This window comes from Anabas testudineus, chromosome 16 (assembly GCF_900324465.2).
Source record: "Anabas testudineus chromosome 16, fAnaTes1.2, whole genome shotgun sequence".
In the NCBI taxonomy this organism is placed as follows: Eukaryota; Metazoa; Chordata; class Actinopteri; order Anabantiformes; family Anabantidae; genus Anabas; species Anabas testudineus.
In genome coordinates, this window is record NC_046625.1 from 19,829,530 (window position 1) to 19,846,052 (window position 16,523).

The window sequence follows — 16,523 nt, forward strand, 5'->3', positions numbered from 1 at the left end:
CCTGACGGGTGCAAAGCAGCACTGCTTCAGAACATGTCGCGAGCTGGTGAAGAGGAGGTGGGTGTGGAATCAGGAAAAGGGCAACGTCCAAAAAACGCCTTACACGTCCTCTTCTCCCCACACGCTGTGACATCCAAGTCATGCTGCTCCAACATTAAAACACATCAAGACGCCACCAAGGAAAACGAGCAAATCTTTTCTGAAATGTATTTGTCTATTTTTAAAGTGAGGGTGGGGAGGGGGTGGCTTTTGGCTCGGGGACATGCTGCTGAAGTATCAGATGTGATTTAATCTCACTTAATGAAAGGCACCCTCCTCCTGATGGAGACAGTTGTAAGAAACTAATAAAGTGAGGCTGGAATGCTCATCTACCAGCAGTGAAGGTTAAATTTTTTCCTGCTCTCACCATGTACGCCACTGTCACTGTCAGCCTTACCTAGCTTGACACCCAGTCACACATCCTCCATACATTAATACACACACAGTAAACAAATTGTCTCATTTGAACGTCTACTCGTTTGGACACATGCCTCGGGTTCTTTTCCTCAGAGCACGTCCACATCACCACTAGTTATTGACACTAACGTAGCACTTGATGGAGCACAGAGCAACACCTGCACAAAAAAATCCTTTCTTCCAACAGCTTATGTGTTAAATACATTTTAGAACTGTTTTAGAGAAATGGTGACACGGTGTAGGAGCTGCAGCTCCACACCGGACAGTTTCCCCTAAAGCAAAGCTTTTTGTATCGCTCCATCTGTAATACTGCGTTTTCACCAACTGCTGATCTAAGTTAAACTGCCTTAGACTTGAACGACGCCAACACATTGTAGGTAATATCAATGGATCAACAACTGCAAAATGGACAAATGCCTCAGGACCCCAAATCTTCAGGGGCCACATGTTTAGTGTACCACCTGGATTAGTAGCTCTATATCCACCTTTCGAAGTGAAGCAGCTGGAATGGCGAGGATCTGAAGGTTAGTACTATAGGTTTCACATTCACAATTTTACTTCAGCATAAAAATAGCAAATCTCCTTCCTACTTGTAGCCAACATTTTAATGTAGTAGCTGATCTACGTAAAGCTTAGAACTACTTTGTACTGGATAATTAATAATTAGTGCTATTTTATAAATTATAGGTTTATATATATATATATATATGTGTGTGATTAAGGAATGGTTTGTGGTAAATCCATCCTTTCTTTATATATCCTGTGTTGTGTTGGAAGTATTTGTTGGCTGCTTAGATAATTTCTATTCCATTCCACTTCCTGGTGTTTCAATTGCTAATGACATTCACCAACAAAAACTAAACATACACAACTTGGAAGATGGCAGCTTTTATTTGAACACAGCTATTTCTCACATCTTTTTAATCTACAGCAAAAATTAAGGAATTTGCTTCACTGTTCCAATACTTTTGGAGGGTGGTGTATAGTCTTTAATGTATATAATTATGCATAGAATTACCTCAGTATGCCATAACAACTTGATGCACAATAAATAAGATGACAAATGTAACTGTCAATTAGAGTCAGGATTTAGACTGAGCAGTGGCTCCTGGCTTTATGCCAGGCTGAGGCTGAGGGGGAACTGATGGTGTTCACTGGTGTTCAGTGTAACATTGTCTTGGTGGCATTAAGGAACACAACTGAACTGCTTTTGTGGCTCTAACAGCAGACCTGAAGAGCCCACACATATTGTGGATGTGTCACACCCAGAAAGTGAAGTACCCAGAGGAAACACCCACACAAGAATAAACAGAGAGGACAAACCCAGTACTTTGGTTTATCCCATCCACACAACCCAGACAAAATGTCTTACAAAATAGATTGGATTCACCAATATTAAACCCTTTAAGACCTGTGGGGAGTATGTGTGGAACAGAAACAACTTGTGCTGACTGCATCGTGTTTATATTTTAGTTACAGAAAGAACTGGACCGACTTTCACACAGTGTTTTAATTCCTCAGCATCATTATACTCACTGTCATCTGTGTGGCAACGTTGCCTTTACGTGCCACGTGTAATTTCTACATTCATTATGTAAAAGTCAGCAGAACGTAAAACTATGATTGTAACTATGATCAGATTATTTTCCGAAATATAATACACACAATAATGGACAAATGCAATAAATTTAACTATGACCTAGTTAAACTATAACTATAACCTAAACGTTGTTTCTACAGAGACGTGTAACTATTTAAATAAGTAGGACTTGTCACATTGTGCTTACCGTTTGTTAGCGTGGATGCCTTTATTTGTTTGGGAATGGTGGATCTTGTTGTATGTTGATTAAATCTTTTAATACTACAGAGACATGTAAACAACAATTCGGAACTGCATATCCATTAAGCGTGGATGTTCAGATTTCCGACATCCTGTGGAGGCAGCCGGAGCGTCTCGGCTAACACGTCCTCCGAGCAGCTCGCTTTACTTGGAGCCATTTTGATTTGGAGCCGCAGCGCCGGAGAGAAACTGTCTGGAGAAGGTGGGGGTTATGTTGCTCTAAGCACAGTGGCGATATAAGCTTCATTCACACGTTTCTATTAGCACGGTGTCATTTCATTTTATAGGCACATTTGCCCACCCGGTGAGATAATTGTGCTAGAGCCTGGTAGCCTTCATTTTTAGCATAGCTAAGGTTAGCTTACGTTAGCGTGGGTGAGCTTCCTTAGCACACAAACAAACTCATGATTAGTGGTGGTTTTAGGGGTATGGAGTTCATCGCATTTGAATTTATTTTAATATAATGCTCTAGAGATGCCGTATCGCAGCTTTTGTTTTCACCATTAACAGAGGAGATGGAGTGTGGCTAACTGGAGTCGCTAGCATTAGGCTAGCCGGTCAGCTTGGTGTAACGTTAGCACTTCCAGTAGAAGCTAACGCTAGATTTTTTTTTTTCTCGCCATTAGACGAAACCATAGCATTAATGTCAGAGCGCATAAACTTGTGCAGCTTTTATGAGAGCAAACGTGATGCTGAGAGTGCAAACATAATCTGAGTTGATTCGTGGCATGTATATTTTAGATTTGTGAATGATGTGGGACCAGGGAGGACAGCCCTGGCCGCAGTGGCCTCTGAGCCAGCAGCAGTGGATGCAGTCTTTCCAGCACCAGCACGATCCAGGTCAGTGAGGGATGCAATTGCATCGCCAAATCATTTTTCTTATTTATTGTATATCTCCAGCAGTCTTAATATTAGGTATTCCTTGGTTTATGTTAAAAATGTGAGTTTGTTTTTCTGCAGGTCAAGTGGACTGGGCTGCTTTGGCGCAAGCATGGATAGCGCAGAAGGAGTCTACTGGAGCAGAGCAGCAGAACATTCAGCCCAATGGCCAGGACATCCCAGGCCTTGAACCTGTTGGACAGAGCAATCATGGTACCTTCCAGGGTGACCCAGCATTTGGCAGAATGTGGCAGCCAGGTACACGTTGAATCCAGTTGACCACTTCACCTCTTTTCCCACACCATTGTTCTCTTTTCTTTTTGTGTTTAGTACTGAGAGAAATCAATGCATATGATACAGAATGAAGATTTATATGATGAAGATGTTTATGAGGTAGTAAAGGTGTGGTTACAACTAGCTCTTATAGCTTGTGTTGTTGTTTATTAGTTATGTTGTCTTTAACAGAATGGGGAATGCATGGCCAGCCCCCTCCTCCTCCGCCACCCCCTGATCAGGCCTGGATCCCTCCAGGGTCAGGACCGATGGATGTGGTGAACCCCAGTGAGGACAGCAACAGTCAAGACAGCGTGGAGTTCACCTCTGAAGCCCACCATGGGGTTTACCCCCAGAACAGCCATGGGTATGGGGCACAGCCCGACAGCTACGCCATGGCCCCCATGGCCATGAACCAGTTTGATTATCAGGTATGCAGATGCTACAGTAGAAACTGTTGAAGCATTTGGGTTTTAGTGTGACAACCACGTAACACGTGAAGGAGCAATCCATAGAAACTGTGCCGGCTCCCAGCGCCTTGGTGTTTCAGTCATTGCTTTCTTGATGCGGTGCAGAGGAAAGTGTTGGCTTGTTGAGGATCCTGCATGGTTTGGTATTATTTTATTAGTGTATTTCATTGTTTTACGTTTTCTTTTTAGTTATTTTCTAGTGCAGCCAGGAGAGATAGATTAGGACCACAACAATACTACACTCAGTGAATCCCACTTGGCAGGAGTAATGGAGGGCCTTTTCTTACTTTATGAACTTCCTTTAATTTTTAGTTGGTATTTTCTCTCAACAGCATGGAGCTGCTTCATCCTTCACCCCCACACCAACGGGTTTCTCCGCCCCATACTGGCAAGGTCCTCCTCAGAACAGACGAGATGCCAGGCCACCGGGATTCAGAGAACGACCCAGGTCCCCGATCCAGCTCCCTGTCAAACAGGAGGCCCCAACACCACTCGGTGAGTGTGTTTTTACTAATAACTAATAGCCTGCCCTAGGTATTCATAGATTTGCAGGATAAAGACTGCATTAAGTGGATCAATGTATTCTACAGTTTGTGTGCTATACTATCAAAGAAAGCAACCTTTCTTTGCCTTGTGTGATGGTTAACAATTAACTTCAGGTTTGGTACTAATAATAATAATACGGCCAGAGTAAATGATAATCAATAAAACATATACTTAGTACTAAAGTGTGTTTGTCTCATGTAAAACTAGTTGGTGGTGGACTTCTCATGTTGATACAGAGGTCCTATAGATTTATACCATTAACACTATTTGGCACTTTGAGCGGTTGCGTGGTGTATGACATTTTGGCATTTCTTTCATATTTCCTTGTGGACATTATTGAAACGTGAAGTTAAAGCAACAACACCCATTAATCCGACAGCAGTGGTGTGTTGCAATTTAATGTATACAGAGGAAACCTCGCACTACTATACCTAATTGCTTTAGTGTTTACTGCGGATCATTCTTTGTCATACATAAATTTGTCTTTCAAATTACTTTCAAAATACTTCATTGTTTTCTGTTATTATATTATTTGGATCTTGCCTCTGCACTTAGTTCGCTTAGTAGTGAATCGTTCACCAGTTTGCCTAATCCAACACTGTCCTCCTCTTTAGTTACAGTCTTCTACAGTAAAATCAGAAACTGTACCATCCAGATTCCATCTGATATCAAACAAAATAAGACTTGTTACATTTGTCTTTAGTCTAGCATCATTGTAAAAATACTTATTTTCTTTCTGTCAAGAGACAGTTTGTGCAAAAACGTCAGTTTCAGTTAGATGGTGATGACTACAGATCTATAAAAGCGACTGCTAAATCAGTGTATTAAAATAGCCTATTAGTACCATTCCAGCTTAGCTTGGTAAAAAAAAAAAATCAATATAGGCAATTTTTGACGCTATTGTAAAGGAAATGGTGGAAGCTCAAAGAGGGCTGATGAATGTTAAAAATGTGGCCATATGTATTTTTCAGATGCTGTGAAAAGGCGCACACTTCCTGCGTGGATCCGAGAGGGTCTTGAAAAGATGGACAGAGAAAAGCAGAAGAAGCTAGAGCGAGAACGAATGGAGAAGGAGCGTGCAGAAATGACAAAAGACGATGGCAAAGAGCACGAGGCAGATATGGAGGGTGATGGGCCACGTGTTCCCCGCAAGAGTAAATTTGTAAGCAGGCCATTTCTGTCTTGGAGTGCAGAATTCACTCCTGTTCAATTTCTGTGGGTAAACAGTTTGGTAGTGCTAAAAGGTTATTGAAGGTTACAGGTTATAAAGTGTTCTCTGGCCCATATATCAGAACTTTCGCAAAGTTGACTGAAACCCAGTCTCTGCTCTTCTGTCTACATCAGGACAGTGATGATGAGGGGAATGATGACAATAACGATGAAGAAAAGAGCTCCATGAAGAAAGAATATTCTGTCCAGAGTCCCTCGCCTCCAGCAGAGGACAGTGAACCTGAAATGACTGAGGAGGAAAAGGAATTCCAGCTGGTTAGTGTAACCTGTTTTTTTATGTGCACTACTGTCACTGATTTTACTAGTTTTGAAAAATAGTTATTGATATTTTTGTTTGTTTTTTGTCATTGTTTTAAAGATGCTCATTACAAAAACACTTCTGACTGAGATTCTTCTCGAAGTCACTAATGAAGAAATCCTGCATGTGGCTAAAGAAACTCACCGGAAAGCCACTCGAGGTCTGCTCTTGTCTTTTCCAGTTAATGCATCATCTATGCTTGTCACCCAGGCATTATGTTAAAATCTAAAGAGAAACCATCATGTGCATACTAATCGCTGTAAGTTAAACTAAATTATGCCCTGTAAACTTGGGCGATTGAGCAGCAAACATGGGAGAATGTCTGATATGCATTTTCAACCATTCTCTGCTAATGCATCAGAAGGAGAGAGAGCAGAGCAGTGTTTCTGACAGTATTTGAAAACCTGTTCATCATGGTATCAAAGGTCCTACAGAAAGACTATATGACTGAATAAAGTCACGGCATTGACTGACCATCACCTGTCTAAAGATACAAGTGACTTCCTCTACTGAAGTGACTGTGCATTAGTACAGATTGGTTCTTTCCCTCTTGTCCGACTGTTTGACTTGGATTGTGTGACAGAAGTTTGTTTGTTAACCCTCTCTCTTTTCTCCATTTTTTTTGTTTTGTTTTATTTGTTTCTCCTGTTACCAATGGCAGCTCTTGTGAATAGTGCTTTATCTGACTCCCTTCTCTAGCGACTCTCTTGCCTTTGAGAAAATGGCAGTATGTGTTTTAACATGTTGTTCCTGTTGTTGATGTGAATCAAAGCTCCTGCAAAACAGCTGGCACAGTCAAGTGCACTGGCTTCTCTGACTGGTCTCAGTGAGTATCCCTTTTTCTGTCACCGTGGGGGGAGGGAAGGAATATATTACATTTTTAATTTATGGCCGGTTGTTGGTAGGAATGTGGTTCAGCCTGTTAACACAAGACCCAAATACACTTCACAATTTGTAAGTTGTAAGAAGTGGCATCTTATTGATTGGTTCAGTGATTTGTACTTAAAAGTTAGAAGCATGCTCTCAAATCCAAAGTCTTTATATTAGTGTTAACTTAAGGGTGGTATGTCTGCATTAAGTTTGTTTTTAGGGGGGTTATTAATGTAAAATATAAGGTTAGACAGGATAATGTGCCATTCAACAAAACCCTGGGTTGGGATTGAGGGATTTCAGAAGTTGGAACCTGATTGTGAGAATGAATTTTGGTCCTTTCCAACACTCAACAATCGGGGGGCTCTGTTATTGTCAGGCGGGATTGGTGACTATGGTTCAGATGAGAGCGAGGATGAGGACGATCGCAGTGTGCGAGGCTCAGAATCCTCAGACACCGATGAGGAGGAGTTACGCCACCGCATCCGGGAAAAGCAGGATGCCTTTCGCCGCAAAGAGCGGGAGATGCAGCAGCTGATAGAGAAACAAGCACAAGAGGCTCTACTTGCACGTGGTAAGACATGACGTTGTGTCATTTCAAGTTTATCACTCAGGTTTACAATAATAATTTGTGTGGAAGCTGGATAATGTGTTATGACACTAATATGTTTCTGTGTTTCTGCAGAAGATATGGCAAAGGAGAGATTAAACAGAGAAAAGGGGGAGTATGATGAGGGACAAGCAGACAATTTGCACAAACAGGAAGTAAAAGAAAGGGATGCGGAGCCCTTGATAGAGAGGCGTAGGTCCCGTAGTGAAAAGGAAGGTAGTGAGGGCAAGCACTCAGGTAGAGGGAAGGAGCGATCGGGGAGAGGTGGCAGCGATTCCCCAGCCAATGGTCGCAGCAGCAGCTCCCACTCCACTTCCAGCCGCAGCAGCAGTCGTTCTTCGTCCTCCTCCTCTTCCTCATCAACATCTTCCCGCAGTTCCTCTCCATCCTCTTCTCCACGGAGGAAAAGGAGGCGTAGTCGCTCTTTGTCTCACAAGGCTCGCCGGCGCAGCCGCAGTCGAAGTCGTAGCCGCAGTCACAGCTCCCACAGGCATCGTAGTGAGAAGGGCAGGGACAGAAGGAGGAGCAGTGCTGAGAGATCAGGCCGCCACAAGAAAGATCGCAGTGATTCCAGGGAACGCAGAAGCCGCAGGAGCAGGTCCAGATCCAGAGAGAGAGACAGGGGCAGGGCTAGGGCCAGAGACAGTCGTAGTCGCAGCAGAGACAGAGACAAGGAGAAAGACAGGAATAAGGAGAGGAAAAGGAGCCGGGAGCGCAGGGACAGCAGTTATAGTCGTAGCAGCAGACACAAGCAGAAGGCCTCAAGCAAAGACAGAGAGAGGAGGAGAGAAAGGAGTCGTAGCCATGAAAAAGACAAGAAAAAGAAAGACAAAGATAAGGACAGGGAAAAAGAGTCTGATAAAAAGAAAGAAAAGCCAAAGACCAAAGAGAAAGAAAAGGAGAAAGATAAAGGAAGCTCTGCAGTTGCAGAGGAGAATGGAAAATCAAAGAAAAGAAAAGAGAGTGACTCATGCACAGACTCTCAGAGTGACAAATACTCCCGGCAGGACAGCAAAGGCAGCAAGAAGGGCTCTGTCAAAGCTAGCAAGAGACGTTCAGACTCTGATTCAAGTAGATCCCCCACCCCTGAAGTTAGCAAGGAAAAAAAATCTAAGAAATCCAAACGTAGTCGCTCAAGGTCGACGGAAAAATCTCACAAGTCTGGTAAGAAGGCAAGCCGCAAACACAAGTCTAAGTCACGATCAAGGTAGTATTCGTTTTTTCTCTCTTTTTCCTACTCTATGTTCTCATTGTATGTCTTACTGTGATTTCTCTGGATTCCTTCTAATCAATACATTTTCTAGAACTGAAGAGAGGTTATCATTTTTGCATTTCTAAACCTGTTTAAAGTCTCCATGCTGCCTTCTGTTGTCTTACTAGAACCAATGTCTGTTCTTAGCACATGTGAAACTCGCTGGCCCAGAGTAGAGGGTGAAAATGTAATGTCCTTCTTAATGTGAACTAAACCAACTAATAGATTTCAGGCTGACTACAGTATACAGTGTTTTAAAAGTAGAAATTCTGTACAGTATTTATACTCTGGCAACGTGTCTGGTGACGGGCTATTTGTGCATGTGTGTATTTTGTAGTCTGCGTGGCTGAGTGTATGTGGTGCAGTATTAATGTCATGTCCATGCCTCTCTTACAGGTCAGCATCCCCCTCCCATCGTAGCAGGCGCTGAGGAGCACAGTTAACCTCCTGATCTGTGCACTTTACGATTTTAAATTCCATGAGTTGAACAGGCTTGTCTCATTATAGAGGCAGTTGTGTAGGTGAATCCCTCATACATTTCTTTCATCTTTGTAAATATGTTATTTTTAATGTATGGCTGAAGCACAAGACATCTTGAGTGGTAGGAGTTTTCACTAGTATCATTATGCAAAGCTTAATAAGACTTGGACACTAAAAAGTCAAGTTGTATCATTTTAAACCATAACAGGATTAACGTTTTTTTCCAAACAATATTGTAAAATGTCTAATAAAACTGTTTGTTCCTTGAATCGTCTCATGGTGTCTTTGATTTAATGCCACACTTAACAGAAAACTATTGAACACTTCGTTGGGATTCATAATGTTGCATTAAACATTAAACATTGTGCATGCATTGTGTGTCTACACACAATCGCATAAGACGGAGACCTGCTGCTTTTCTATCTATTTATAGTTCAAATGGGTTAAAAGTAAATTATGTTTTTAAAAACTGGAAGGAATGTTAAGGCCATTACCTCTCTAGCCTTGTAAAGCTATAGAAAAGTGGCAGTGATGATTACACTGATGAGTCCCAACATGAAAAGCACCTGGTGGTTTTCATGTTGGTGGACAGGGGACACGCATCAATGCATGGTGTGTTATGACACCAGTCAGTCGTTACCAGTGTTAAAAGTTTCCCACTCTGACCACAACAATAAAACCACACAATAAAGTGTTTTAATGTTGGAGCTGACTGGTGTATAAACCTTGTTTCCCGTCGGTATAAGCATTTCCATGGTAGGAACCGATGTGTGTGTGTGTGTTGTGTCAGCCCGAGCAGAATAGACTCGAGCACCGTCGGTCGAACCGACAAACGTAGTAAACGGGACATATTTACAGCACCGGGCCGGAGAACAGCGCTACGACATGTTCTCTAATAAGTTTGGCCGCCTTGTACTCGGGCTGTGTGCGCGGAAACAGGCCGCTGTGTGCGGGGCGGTCCGCGGTGCTGCGGGTAGAAGCGGATCCAGCCGGACTGCGTTTCATGAGCAGCGGACAGTGTCGGTGCAGAGAGAGCAACATGCTGGTCACCGGCTGATCAGGTACTGCAGGTCCACACAGCTGCGTGCGGTGTGTCTGTTCAGGTGCTTGAAGAAACTCAGAGATCGGAGAAAGTTTGCATATTTATAGTGTTGGAATCAAGCACGTCGTGATGTGCATTCATGACATTAGTCTATGAAAACGTATAAGTGTGCTTGTTTTTACTAGAGGTGACAAATAACTAAGTGCATTCACTCAAGTTCTGTACGTATTTGTTCTGTACTGGCCAATTAACATTCAATGCTATTTTTACCCCTCTACAATTAAGAAGGAAATACAGTAACGTTACTTCATACTGTATTACACTGATGTAGTTACTTTATTTTTTGTAGATGTAGATTCCTAAATTTAAAACAAAAAAACAAATAAATGATTGTGTATTTTTATGGATTATTTTTTTGTTTAACCAAATTGAACAATAATGTTCAACAGCGTTTACTGGATTAAAATGTTTCCATAATAATTCCCTTTCACAGTCTCTTACTGTAATGTTGCATCAGTGTCTCTTTGCTCTGTCATTAACTGGAAAACTGAAAGTAGACCTGCAACAACTGATTTCTTTTTACTACTTAATCTGACCTCTCTGGATAGTTTTATTTATTATTATTGTTTTTATTTTTGTTACAGTACACAAAGTATCACATAGGAAATAGAACAAAACTTTGTAATTTTGTCATTACATCATTTTGATGTTAACTGGAAGAAATTGTTGTTATTGCATTACTTTAAAAGCAGAGACTTTATTTATTTATGACCTCAGAAATATTTTTCCCAGTATCTATGCTGCATTTCTTGTAGTTTCTTTCCCTCGTGGTAAACGTGATGTTGAATTGTGAATAGTGCTGATATGTCCCTGTCTTCTATGTGCAGTACTCGGTCAGCCTCCCAGACCACAGTGGACCCTGATGAGGTGAAGAAGTTCTGGTCACTGGCGAGCAAGTGGTGGGATGAACGGGGAGAATTTGCAGCTCTTCATGCCATGAATGATCTGAGGGTTCCTTTTGTAAGGTGTGTGTCCAGACATAATATAGATTTCAACATTCATTATGTTCTTGTGACGCAGGAAATCTCTTAGCTAAGCCACTGTCAACATAGGTGATTTATTGGCAGAGGCATCAAGCGGTCGTGTCAAAATGTAACCTTAGGCACACCCAGCCTTGTGGCATTTGAGAGCAGAGAACACAACATGGATGCAGCGAAGCAACAGAAATCTGAAGTGACAGCATTCCTTAGCACATTTTCAGCCAACAGCGCTCCAGCCACCCCTACACCACATATGTGCATATATTAGGCCCGAGCTGGGTCTGCTTTGATTGATAAGATCTGCTGCTGGGGCTCCCTATGATAATCATTCCATTACCCATCCAGCCAAAAACCCGTTGCTGCTATTCCCCTCCCCCCTCTGTGGTTGTTTTGGTGGTGGTGATGATGATGATGGGAGTTTATGGTGACAATATGACAGATCCAGTGTCAGTGTATGTCTGAGTGTGGTTGATTTGTCTGATATAGCTCTGCCCTGAGGCTGTGTCTAAATGAGTCACAGCAGCACAGTGGAGACAGTTGTTGCTGTACCTTAAAAATTATTAATACACTGTTACATTGTTCTTGCCTGTATTGATCACAAAGTATGTTTTTTTTCTTCAAAACATAAAACATATGTTAAAATCATTTTAATTGTATAACAATAACCTAATAATAACATTTTAGTGCTTTGCATTTTATCAATTTATTTAAATGTATTTTTTTATTGTGAAAACTGAGACTAAGCTTACAGTTCTGTAATACACATAGTTTGCCATTAGAAATTTAGTTTTGATTTAGTTTTAGCAAAATATGATTTCATATGAAAGAGATTGACATGAAAAAAAGATTTTTCATATTATATTACTATCCTACTCTGCGGGCTGTCAAATGACTTCTTCCAGTGACTCTGTTTGGTTGTGATGTGCGGAAGCTAGTTAGGGGGTATCAGCCATCACCTAATCTTCCTTTCTTCCCTGCTGCACGAATGCTCTTGTACCTTAGCAGAGCTTTAATGAGGATGATGCATACCCAGAGCTTGGCCTGTTCTGCATGTTTCATGCCCGAGGCAGACAGCCATCAGACAGGGCGTGAGGGGAGGAAGAAGAAACCCAACAGTGAGGCAGGGATGAATTTGTAGCCAGGGGATAATTTGTGGTTGTTAGGCTGACACTGTAGCTCGTGGTGATAAGGGGGTGGACGTGACAGTGGATGGTTCAGGCAAAATCTAAGGATTCAACCCGCCCTTACACCTCTGTATGCCATGCAACATTTTGTACCATATAGATGTTTAAGAATAATCCTCTTCATGTTTCTTTTGACTTCAAGTGACACTGTGATTGTAACTTGATGGGTGTCTGTTGGTGTGTATGGTCAGGAGAGATGTTTTAATTAGAATTTCTTTGCCTCATTTATCATTATGTACAGGGATAATTTGCTGAATGTGCACAGAGTGCATCATCCTGGGAAACCACTATTAGGACTCAGAATACTGGATGTCGGCTGTGGAGGGGGCCTGCTCACAGAGGTAAAATAGTGTGCATGTGTATGTCTGTTGTAAGGGAAACATAAACCCAGTGTGAATAAGGACCATAGGGTAGACACAGCTGTCTTTCTCCCTGTACCTTCTGTCCAGTCCCAATTGTTTCAATTGCTGCCTTTCATATCACATGAGCCTCTTCTTTACAGATGAGTCTTCTGCAGTGTAAGATTCTGCTTTCACACATACCAGTGCCTAAGAAAACATTTAAACGTCAGACCAATTCTGGTTGTCTTTTGATTTGACTGGTCGCGGTGTGGTGGATCAGACAGTCGGTTGTTTACACTTGTTTATCTGTTTGTTAGTGTTGATGGCTCTGCACCGAGGACAAAGCTCCTGTCTCCTTGGCCTTCATTTAAACCGAGGACATACCAGCTGTGTTGTGTGATTTAGGAAGACAAAATCAGGTCCTGTATTTATATGACTCTGTCACAGAGGCTGTCATATTCAGCCTACACAGACGTTAGAAGAACAGAAGCCCACACAAAGTGTCTGTTGAGATGTAAACTGTGCTCGTGTCTCTGGGTGTCTTGTCACTGTAAGTCTTCCTATCAGAAAGGATCAGCTGTGGGAGGATGGAGAGCAGCCCCTGGGCAAGCAAGTGCACCCAGCCCTGTGTGTTTAGCTTTTGTCCAGAAGAGGGCACTGTAGTTCAAATCCAACCACACACAGCGTTTATTGCTACAGTAGCCTTCTCTGCTGAATGAATGATGATGCTTAAAGGTGTCAAGTGCTGTGAAGACAGGCTTATTTTGTTGTTATTCATTGTAAAATGTCTGTTTCTAAGGTTTATATGTAAATTGTGACCTTGTTTTGATTGTATTAGATGACCAACTAAACTTCACAATAAATACTGACTTAGATCCAGGTTTGACTTCTTCCCATTTCCTCCGCATGCTCTCTCAGCCTCTAGGTCGCCTGGGAGCTACTGTGTTGGGTATAGATCCAGTAGAAGACAGTATCTGCACAGCCCAGCTGCACGCGTCCTATGACCCAGACCTTCGTGACCGGGTCTCCTACCGGGCTTGCACCCTGGAGGAGCTCTCAGCTGACGGGGAGACAGAAGGGGAGGAGTGCCAATTTGATGCTATCGTAGCGTCAGAGGTGGTGGAGCATCTGGCTGACCTGGAAACATTTGCCTTCTGCTGCAGCCACGTGCTGAAGGTGTGTCCCCGTGGTAATGCGCGCACGTGTGTGTTTTCCTCCAGCTGTTAGCTCATGTTTAGACATCTCTGCATCAATACAGTGCATGTCTGTGTGTTAATCTGAGCGTACGCTAACGTGCACATGATTATTTTGTTGTTTGTTGTGTTTGCATCTGTGGTGCCTCACTGGGAATAGGTTATAGGGTGTTTGTATGGGTGTGGTTTGCCTTGAACCATTGGCAAGCTTGAGTGAAAGCTGTAAATCAGTAGTGAGGCCACATGATCATAATCTCCTAGGTCAGTGGGCCAGAGGAGTTGAGTTGGGGAAAAAAGACAGCCTAATCTTCACTTAATTCCTCTGCATTTGGTTTAGTCACAACTGGATTCTCCCTCTCACTGGCCCAGATCTCTCACTTTTGTCCTTGTACTGAAATAGCCCTTTAAATATATCTTTAGCTTTAGGGTACCTATGCAGAGATGCATTAAAATGTTTCTTGCATTGTTTGGATTCTGAAGAACTGCACTCCAAAGCTTCTATCATCAGTCTCCTCTACACTCATTCTCCATCCTGTCATGTTAAAAAAAAAGTTAATACTGACTCAGGTTGAAACTTGAGGTTTCACACTTTTACACTCTAGGTTGGTGCATTGGAGTGAGTTCTCACTCCACTCTAAATACACCCTTGTGACTCAAGAAGGAGTGCACCTCATTTGTGTGTGCAGAGTAAAACATGCTTTCTGCAGCAGTGAGCCTTTCATACTCCATGAAATAAATAATTTTTTTGTTTGTGCAGCCAGGCGGCTCACTCTTCATCACTACTATGAATAAAACCAACCTGTCATACGCGCTGGGTATCGTTGTAGCCGAGCAGCTGCTGCGCATTGTTCCCCGTGGGACGCACGACTGGGAAAAGTTTGTCAGCCCAGTTGAGTTGGAGCGCCTCCTAGAGTCCAGTAAGTCTTCTAATGTCTATATGGACAAAGGTTCGGGTACATAACATGTTTTCCCTCAACAGAGTGAAGTTTTAATACTCAGGACAAATGTTATTATTAAAACTCTTGCTTCATACTTCATCAGATGGTTTGTCAGTGCAGTCTGTGCAAGGAATGCTGTACAACCCAGTATCAGGGGCCTGGAGCTGGACTAACAGCACTTCCATCAACTATGCCCTGCACGCTGTCAAGCTAAGAGACGATCCCCAGCCAGACCAGGCTGAGGAAAGCAGCCCGCGACCAGAGGACCACAGTTCTGCCTCACACAGCTGAGCCACAAGACCGGACAATGAGTCAGAAAATGAAGGAAAAATAACGATGTAGATGTGAACAGTCCTAACTTCACAGAGGCCAGTTGTGGTGGAGCATGTGAGACTGAGGTTATTAAACAGGCTTGAGGTAGAATTGCATTGCACATTGCATCCTGCTGTTTTCACACAGCCTTTGAGCCTTTTGTGTTACCAGTGGTTTAAATATGTGGGGTGTGTGATGAACAGTGTCTCTAACTGTGCCGTTCAGAAGCAGACTTCATATTGTTGTTCGTTTTGAGTAGATACTACACTGAATCAGTTTGGTGTTTAGGGTTGATTGCTTTGTTATCATTTGTCATGTTATATTAAAATAGAATAATTATACAATAAAACAACAACAAAAAACAAATTTAACAGCTGATATGATTTAAAGTTGGTTTTAGACATGCTAATAAACATTTTTAGATGCCAAAGCCTGTTTAAGTTGTGTCCATTCACACACACGCACACACACCAGGGGACAGACACGCACTGTGGGATTATTGTCGCGCTCATGTGGAAGCATTATATAATCCAAATCAAGCCCCTGGCAGAGAAGGAGTCACAGTTGCATGATGTTCTTGAAGAGACCAATAACCAGGCTGTAACTGCTCTGCAGAAATAATCTCTTTCGTATGCTTTACTTGATAACAGACCGGGCTCCTGATAAGTGTCAGTGTTCCCACAGTGAAGAACGTCAAAGGGCGCTGTGCAGAAATGATGTTAATACGTGGACAGTGAAGTCCTGTTACCGTAGTATTTATGTTATTCACACGCTGTGATAGTCATGTAGTAACTGTGTACAACAACAAACACTCTTGCTGTAAAGCGCGCACCTGACTCGCAGTAGCCATGGCTGCAGTGAGGATGTTGACGCACACCAGCGCGCGTAAAGTTAAAAGTAGAACAGACTCAGTCGCCCGCTGGCAGGATTTGAGTGGCTCCATGTTTCCGACGGTGGTGTAAGCCGAAGCTATACAGGACCTTCAGGAAATCTCCTTGTCTCGAAGTTGTCTCCACCCCTCGGCATGTTGGACAAACAGAAGGACAACACACCTGCTGGAGTCCTGCGTCAACATGAACGTCTTCTTACACCTCCGAAGTTGCTCCAGAGTGAGTGAACTCTCCTATCTGTCTATTGAACTAGTTATTTATATCTGAATGAAAGAAGCTGACAGAATGGATTTATTAACAGTCTTCCAAGTTTTCTCCCCTGTCTAGTTTTGATCAGCTCAAGCCTAAAGAAACAACAGTTTAATACCGGAGAGGAGGG

General features: G+C 42.6%; 2 protein-coding genes across 3 annotated transcripts; both read left to right on the forward strand.

The window, feature by feature from the left end:
* The first annotated feature begins 2,404 nt into the window (after positions 1–2,404).
* pnisr (PNN-interacting serine/arginine-rich protein) lies at positions 2,405–9,473 on the forward strand. The gene is made up of 12 exons (XM_026371488.1): positions 2,405–2,498; positions 3,038–3,136; positions 3,257–3,433; positions 3,641–3,879; positions 4,251–4,413; positions 5,436–5,626; positions 5,809–5,949; positions 6,053–6,152; positions 6,765–6,818; positions 7,242–7,436; positions 7,548–8,679; positions 9,121–9,473. Exons 2-12 carry the CDS (start codon positions 3,046–3,048, stop codon positions 9,152–9,154), a joined length of 2,517 nt encoding a protein of 838 aa, XP_026227273.1. The 5' UTR covers positions 2,405–2,498; positions 3,038–3,045; the 3' UTR covers positions 9,155–9,473.
* A 537-nt stretch (positions 9,474–10,010) lies between these two features.
* coq3 (coenzyme Q3 methyltransferase) lies at positions 10,011–15,684 on the forward strand. 2 transcript variants are annotated; one of them, XM_026370100.1, is made up of 7 exons: positions 10,011–10,207; positions 10,244–10,265; positions 11,134–11,271; positions 12,712–12,811; positions 13,730–13,987; positions 14,762–14,921; positions 15,046–15,684. In XM_026370100.1, the coding sequence occupies exons 1-7, from the start codon at positions 10,090–10,092 to the stop codon at positions 15,231–15,233; spliced, it is 984 nt and encodes a 327-aa protein (XP_026225885.1). In that variant the 5' UTR covers positions 10,011–10,089; the 3' UTR covers positions 15,234–15,684. The 2 variants fall into 2 exon arrangements, with proteins under 2 accessions (XP_026225885.1, XP_026225884.1); XM_026370099.1 differs by having other exon boundaries at positions 10,011–10,265.
* Positions 15,685–16,523: the final 839 nt, after the last annotated feature.